The sequence below is a fragment of the Alexandromys fortis genome, unplaced genomic scaffold (genome assembly GCF_014885135.2).
Source record: "Alexandromys fortis isolate MF-2015 unplaced genomic scaffold, M_Fortis_MF-2015_v1.1 scaffold_372, whole genome shotgun sequence".
In the NCBI taxonomy this organism is placed as follows: domain Eukaryota; kingdom Metazoa; phylum Chordata; class Mammalia; order Rodentia; family Cricetidae; genus Alexandromys; species Alexandromys fortis.
Window position 1 is genome coordinate 273,001 of NW_026068255.1, and position 7,810 is coordinate 280,810.

The window sequence follows — 7,810 nt, forward strand, 5'->3', positions numbered from 1 at the left end:
GGGGGGGGCTGGGGAAGGGGCTCTGATTTAGAGAAAGAGACTGAGAGACGGGATGTTTTGCTTCAAGGCTGCTTAATCGGCCGCCCGAGCACAGGGATTACGAGTGTGTGTTATGGGGAACAGCCTGACCCCTCAGACTTGTGGAAACTGTGAGTAAATTTTAGTTGGAGGAGTGGACTCGGGATTGAGAGATGCCCGCGCATTCTCTCCAGAAATTTACCCTATGGAAGGGAGGGGCCAGGACAGGACACAAGTGAACCCACTTCCTACTAACAGCCAAGTCTTATTCAGTCTTCTTTCATTCTCAAGGTTCCTGGACCAGAAAAGTACGAAAGGAGGTAAACGAGGAAGGAGATGGGTGGAGGTAAGCAATACCTGTCAGTCTTCTCAAGCAGCCTAAATCCGTACCAAGGACGGCTCCCCGTTATCTTGTGTTCGTTCCTGTGTTCTGTGTTGGTTTTTTTTTTTTTTTTTTTTTGAGATTTATGTAGCCCAGACTGTCTCAGAAGACTGCTTCCTGCTATCGTGTGTGTGTGTGTGTGTGTGTGTGTGTGTGTGTTGCTTTTTGAGACTTATTTTATAGCCCTGGCTGTCCCAGAACACAAGGAGATCCTGTTTCAGTTTACCCGGAGCTTGGGTAATGAGCCTAGGTCACAGACTGGAGAGATGGCCCAGAGGTTAAGATTACTGGCTGGTCTTCCAGAGGTTCTGAGTTCAATTCCCAGATACCTCATGGTAACTCTGTATCTACAGTGAAATCTAGTGCCCTCCTCTAGCATGCAGGCAAAACAATATATACATAACAAGTAAATCTTTAAAAAAAAATAGGCTGGGTCACCAAGCTCCAACATCTTGCTGCCATTGTGGAGATTTGTTGAAAACAGAGGTCTTCCTTGCTAAAAACTAAGGGCAGGTCCTTTAATACTAGTATAGAGCTGTTTGGAAGTTAATGGCTGAAAAATGGCAGGGGAAGCTTGGTCAGCACCTCTCAAGCATCAGCCTTGAGTGGTCTTTTTTATTTTTATTTTATTTTTTATCTTTTTGGATTTTCAAGACAGGGTTTCTCTGTAGTTTTTGGTGCCTGTCCTGGAACTAGCTCTTCTAGACCAGGCTGGCCTCTAACTCACAGAGATCCGCCTGCCTCTGCCTAAGTGCTGGGATTAAAAGAGTGCGCCACCACTGCCAGGCTTGCTTTGTTTTTATTTTTTTTATCTTTTTTAGATAACCTTGAGTGGTCTTAACAGAAAGAGAAGGAAGATGAAAGGTAAGAGAGAAGGAAGAAAATCAACTTCAGATCCAGCTTTCCCGGCAACTTCTTGGGGATCCAGTTAGCAATTCCTCTAATGCCTTGTTCCTGCCTGGTGTTTTCACTTAACCAAAGAAGTGGGCAGCAAGGAAAGGGCCGCTTGTTTTTATCCCTTTATGCTTTCCTTAGCATCTAGAGAGAGGAGGAAGAGGTGAGTGGCTGTCCATGGGGAGAGGCCTTTTTATTTTTCTTCAGCGAGTGTAAAATTTCCAAGTGAACAGGGAACTTAAATGCTGTTGGATTATCATCACTGTGCTATACAGGGATCTGGTCGTAGAAGCCATGGCTGACTCACGATGCCAGCACTTAAGATGGTTCGAAATAATGGGAAAGTCTTAACATTCATTCAGTTTGTTTTGCGGGGTTTGATTCAACTTGTACTAGGCTAGCAGTATTGGTACATAAGGGTACTCTGAGGTTCTCTGCATGCTGGATAGCGGTCACAGGCTGCAGTTTCCAAACAGCTAGCAGGTTAGGAGGAGAAACGAAACACTACAGTGTGCCATGTACTAAGCTATGAGGTTCTGTAGGCAAGGTGCACTATTTGCATTTCTGACCTAATAATATTTTTAATAAATCTTTATTTATTGCATGTACAGTGTTCTGCTTGCATGTATACTTGCAGGCCAGAAGAGGGCACTAGATCTCATTACAGATGGTTGTGAGCCACCATGTGGTTGCTGGGAATTGAACTCAGGATCTCTGGAAGAGCAGCCAGTGCTCTTAACCTCTGAGCCATCTCTCCAGCCCCAACCTAATCATATTTTTAGCTTAAGTCATCAGGGGATAGATTGATTATGAATAATGTAAATAATGGATCTATATATTAAAAATCTAAGTCACAGAGCTTGGGGTGTGTGCAATGCTGAGTGGTACAGCACTTGTTTCGCATGGATCAGACCCTGGGTCTGAGCCCAGGGGGACTACATACATATTCAGGTAACAGAATATATGTTTTAATCTTCGGTTCTAGAAGAGATATTGACTTAAATGTTTCCAGTGAAATCAAGTCAGGGAGGATGAAGAGATAGACTCAGTAGTTTGTGATAATTTCTGGTATATGCTTTTCAGTAGCACTGCGCTAGAACTAAAGAACTNTATCTTTGAGTGAATGACCTAATGCCCCTCCACTTGAGGTTTGGGAAGAAGGAACCATTAACAGCTACCTTAAATGGTCCTGCCGAGAAGGTTCCATCCCAGTAGAGGAAGTTAGTGACTGTGTGCTAAGGAAGGACTTGCTTCTTATCCTTTTGCTGATATTGTATATTTTCCCCTAACTTCAGGTTTCTAGAAGTGGGAACCAACAAATAGTGGCTAGGAGCAGTCTGGAATAGACATCAAAGACTTAGTACCAGCCTGGCATCATCAAACAATGGGAAGCAAGAAACAGGTAACCAGAGCCCTGAACTCTACAGCCTGGCTTTGAGAGAACTAAAGTTACCAAGTGTGAAAGAGGAATTGTACATCTGACCATTCAAGGAAGACAGTCTTTTAGAGTAGATACTTTGTTACAAGAAGCAGTATCAAATGCTGGGGCCTTGTAGGACCTCCCTATTTGCCCAGTTCCTGGGAGGTAGAGTCACAAAGAGTCCAATTAGTCTTAGGGATCAGGCCAGAAGAGACTAAACCAGAAAGAGACACAGCTAAAGAAAGACATGCCACCTTGGAATAGGTAGTATGTTAGCCTCTCTACAGAAGCGCGGAAGAAAGATTATGGTGGAGGATTAGGGGAGATGGCTCAGTGTATAAAGTACTTGATGTACAAACTTGAGAACACAGCTGAGATTTTCAGTCCCTACATTAAAAAAAAAAAATCTCTCTCTCACACACACAAATAAGGTGCAACAGGATAATTTTCAAAAAGCTAAGATAGAGGAACACACATGTATATAACACAGAGATCTCAAGTGGAATCTAACAGTGGAAGAGAGAAGATCGGGTGGAGAAATGGAGGCCTTAGACTCTGAGGTCTTTTGCCGTTCCCCTGCCTCTTGGAATTTCAGATTTTCCCAGGCCAAACAATAGGGGAGAAAAGAATTTCATGATTTTCTCTGATACCGCCCTAGTATCCTGCACAGGTTCTGTAAGAGTAGCAATTAACATTCCTTCCCTTCTCTTCATCATGTTCGGAGATTTCCTCCTACTTCTGTATCACCCTTTCCTTTTGGCAAATCACAGACCCTGATTTTGTGCCTTCTTCATACTTGTTCTTTCTTCGTGGTCTGAATTCTCTAAACCTTGAGAATATCTCAGGATTTTATAGAGGACATCACCATGCATATAGGGCCAAATAAGAGTCTTTCATAAGATGGTGATGAGAAGCAGGCTAGCAACTTGGAAGAACTCTTGCCTTGGAAGCTTAGGCATACAACAGTTTTAAAGGCAAAAAAACGTTGTTGGGTATAAGTTAGGGGAACCTGGTAATACTTGCTTTAGCTGCAAATTTCAGCAGATAGTTTGGTTATGCTTTGGGCTGTGGTCAGGATCATAGAAAATCCTGAACGTGTTCCCAAGGCTGATATAGCTGTTTAGAGAGTCCCTAAGCAGACACAAAGTCAGAGCAAAATGATGTTACCTCAATCACTTAAGTTTTCTGTGTTTGTTTATATTCTTAAGCCTGCCCAGCCCCTCCAGAGACCAATCACTTGTGAGGATGTAGCAGTGTATTTCACCAACGAAGAATGGGCGTGTCTGACTGAGAAACAGAAGATCCTTTACCGGAAAGTGCAGTCAGAAACCTTTAAGAACCTGGCATTTGTAGGTAAGAGACCATGACTTCCTCAGCACTCTCTCTGTCCTATACCCTTAGAATATATGCTTGATTTGTTTTGCTCAGGGAGATTAAAGTTGGTCCCTAGTTCTATACCTGGAAGGTCTGAGTCTCAAAGTGGAGACTTATATATGAGCTCGCATTGGAAGTGGAGGTAGAAAGCCCAGGACGGCAAGGGTGGTTCTCAACTACATGGGAACTTTGACAAAAAGCCTATGCAGGCCTTGCAGAGAACCTGAGTTCAGTTTCCAGCCCTCACATGGTGGTGTACAAACACTGTAGCTCTAGTCCCAGGGGTCCCACCCCTTCTGACTTCTGTGGGTACCAGGCATGTAAGTGGTGTGCATACATACAGGCAAAACACCTAACACACACACAAAGCAAATTAAAATAAAATAAACCTTAAAACAAACAAAAAACACCCTGTAGAAAGTCAAAGATAATGTTTTGTGTGTGTTCATGTATGTGCAGGTATATTACATGTTCACAGGACATCATCTACCCTGTTCTCTTTGTTTTTAGCAGGGACTCACTAATCTGGAACTCACTGTTGCAGTTAGACTGACTGGCCAGTGAGCCCTAAGAATCTGTTTGTCTCTGTTTCCTGATATAGGCTTTACAGCCAAGTTCCACTATACCTGGTTTTTATTTTTGTGTGTTCTTGGGGTTAAACTCAAGCACTGAAGATTGCAAGGCAAACATTTGATATACTGAGCTACTTCCCCAACCCCAAGATGATTTTTTTTCACATTTTTTATTGATATTTATTGAGCTCTACATTTTTCTCTACTCCCCTCCCTGCCTCTCCCCTTCCCCATTCAATCTTCCCCCAAGGTCCCCTGCTCCCAATTTACTCAGGAAATCTTGTCTTTTTCTACTTTCTACTTCTCATACAGATTAGATCTATATAAGTCTCTCTTAGTGTCCACATTGTTGTCTAAGTTCTCTAGGATTGTGGTTTGTAGGCTGGCTTTCTTTGCTTTTTGTTTAAAAACACCTCTGAGTGAGTACATGTGATAATTGTCTTTCTGTGTCTGGGTTGCCTCACTCAATAGTTTTTTCTAGCTCCATTCATTTTCCTGCAAAATTCAAGCTGTCGTTATTTTTTTCTGCTGTATAGTACTCTATTGTGTAAATGTACCACATTTTCTTTATCCATTCTTCAGTCAAGGGGCATTTTGGTTGTTTCCAGGTTCTGGTTATGACAAACAAAGCTGCTATGAACATAGTTGAGCACATGTCCTTGTGACACGATTGAGCATCCTTTGGATATATACCCAAAAGTGGTATTACTGGGTCTTGAGGAAGATTGTTTACTAATTTTCTGAAAAATCACTACAGTGACATCCAAAGGGGCTGTATCAGCTTGCACTCCCACCAGCAATGCAGAAGTGTTCCCTTTTCCCCACAACCTCTCCAGCATAAGTTGTCATAGGTGTTTTTGATCTTGGCCATTCTTACAGGTCTAAGATGGAATCTCAGAGTTGTTTTGATTTGCATTTCTCTAATGACTAAGGATGTTGAACATTTCCTTAAGTGTCTTTCAGCCATTTTAGATTCCTCTGTTGAGAGTTCTCTGTTTAGGTCTGTACTCCCATTTTTTATTGGATTATTTGTTCTTTTGATGACCAATTTCTTGAGTTCTTCATATATTTTGGAGATCAGACCTCTGTCTGATGTGGGGTTGATGAAGATCTTTTCCCATTCTGTATGCTGTCGTTTTTTCTTGTTGACCATGTCCTTTGCTTTATAGAAGGTTCTCAGTTTCAGGAGGTCCCATTTATTAATTGTTTCTCTCAGTGTCTGTGCTGCTGGGGTAATATTTAGGAAGTGGTCTCCTGTGCCAATATGTTCGAATATACTTCCCACTATCTATTCTATGAAGTTCATTGAGGCTGGCTTTCTTTATGTTGAGGTCTTTGATCCATTTGGACTTGAGTTTTGTGCATGGTGATAGATATGGGTCTATTTTCATTCTTCTACATGTTGATATCCAGTTATGCCAGCACCACTTGTTAAATATGCTTTCTTTTTTCCATTTGATATTTTTTGTTTCTTTATCAAAGATCAGGTGTTCGAAGATGTGGATTGATATCAGGTCTTCTATTAGGTTCCATTGGTCCTCCTGTCTGTTCTTATGCCAATACCAGGCTGTTTTCAGTACTGTAGCTCTGTAGTAGAGCTTGAAGTCAGGGATTGTGATGCCTCCAGAAGTTCTTTTATTGTAGAGGATTGTTTTGGCTATCCTGGGTTTTTTGCTTTTCCATGTGAAGTTGAGTACTGTTCTTTCGATGTCTTTGAAGAATTTTGCTGGGATTTTGATGGGCATTGCATTGAACCCACGAAGATTTAAATTTGCCTGTTCAGGCCTGGTGTGTTGACAAAAGTCTAAAATCCCAACACTTCTGGGGCTGATGCAGGAGGATAACACATTTAAGCCTCAACCTTAGTTATAGAGATGGAGGTCAGCTTAGACTACATAGACAGACTATATTGAAAACTACCTGTCTGTATATCCAACAATATTTACTTAATCTTGTATATAAGGCATTATACTAGAAGCTGATTTTTTTATTATTTCGTTTGTTTTGTTTTGAGACAGAGTTTCTCTATGGGACACTTCTGACTGACTATCCTGGAACTCACTCTGTAGACCAGGCTGGCTTGAACTCTCTGAAAATCACATGCCTCTGCCTCCCTAGTGCTGGGATTAAAGGTGTGCACCACCTCCTCCAGGCTAGAAGCTGCCTTCTTAAATGTCTTTCCTGAAACCGAGTGTTGTAAATTGCTGTATTTCAAATAAAACAAAACGTGTTTTTTTGGTTTGTTTTATGTATATGAACATTTTGCATGTATATTATGTGTGTGTCTCTCACCCACCCAAAAATATACCTCTACTCACTGCCTAAATATTTTCTGCCTATACCAGATCAGTACACCATGCAAAAAGAAAAAAGACAGAAGAGATCAGGTCTCTGTCCCCCAAAGGCAACAGGTAAAAATGGCAAAGGAAGCTGGATACGGTAACTCACATCTGCAACCCCAACACCTCAGCCTCATAGTGTATTTGAGGCCCTCTCATCTCACAAAACCAAGGGTCAGCAAAACAGCTCAGTGGTTAAAAATGCCTGCCACCAATGCTTGTAATTGGAATTTAATATGTATTTGGAAGGAAAGAATCAGTCCAACAAGCTGTCTCCTTACTGCCGTAAGCATGTTGTAGTGTTTATATGCACACATACAATATAATAAAAGTGTAATTTTTAAAATTGAAAAGTAAATGCCAAAAGAGAAAGGAAGGTAAAAAGGACCGAGAACAACCGCAGAATTCGGAGCTGTCCTAGAAGATCTGAGCTCAGTAGATCATCTCAGTATCTATACCTTGGCATCCTGCTTAGTCTTGGGACTTGAAGAAACCTTGAGATCAAAGTTTAAGTCCACTGACTTTATAATGGAAAGCCAAGACTTCCAAAACAAGGAATCTAGTTTCTAGGAATCGAGATCACATGTGGGTCGCTGTGTTAGTTACCCTTTGGTTAACAAGTTCTTCCCAAGAGAAAGTGGAGAAACAATGTTGAGGTGGAGAAGAATAAGCTTGTTCCTAAGGTAAGAACAAGGAAGGCTTAGTCTTTGAGAGGAATGCTAATTTAGGTTGGTCACACCTCCCAGTCTGAGACAGTCTTGCTGTGCTGCCTCTTTAACCCAGGTAATTGTTAATAATCAATAGCATAACT

General features: G+C 41.6%; 1 protein-coding gene across 4 annotated transcripts in view; it reads left to right on the top strand.

The window, feature by feature from the left end:
• The first annotated feature begins 28 nt into the window (after positions 1–28).
• Positions 29–7,810, top strand: part of Zfp57 (ZFP57 zinc finger protein) — a 23,940-nt gene continuing 16,158 nt past the window's right edge. For 2 of the 4 annotated variants that reach the window (XM_050131500.1, XM_050131497.1), the window contains exons 1-5: positions 29–364; positions 1,222–1,264; positions 2,590–2,696; positions 3,923–4,067; positions 7,006–7,071. In XM_050131500.1, the coding sequence (XP_049987457.1) occupies positions 2,679–2,696; positions 3,923–4,067; positions 7,006–7,071 (229 nt within the window). In that variant the 5' untranslated portion in view covers positions 29–364; positions 1,222–1,264; positions 2,590–2,678. Of the gene's footprint in view, positions 365–1,221; positions 1,265–2,467; positions 2,697–3,922; positions 4,068–7,005; positions 7,072–7,810 lie in introns of those variants that run through there. The other 2 variants (XM_050131499.1, XM_050131498.1) reach the window with 2 other exon arrangements.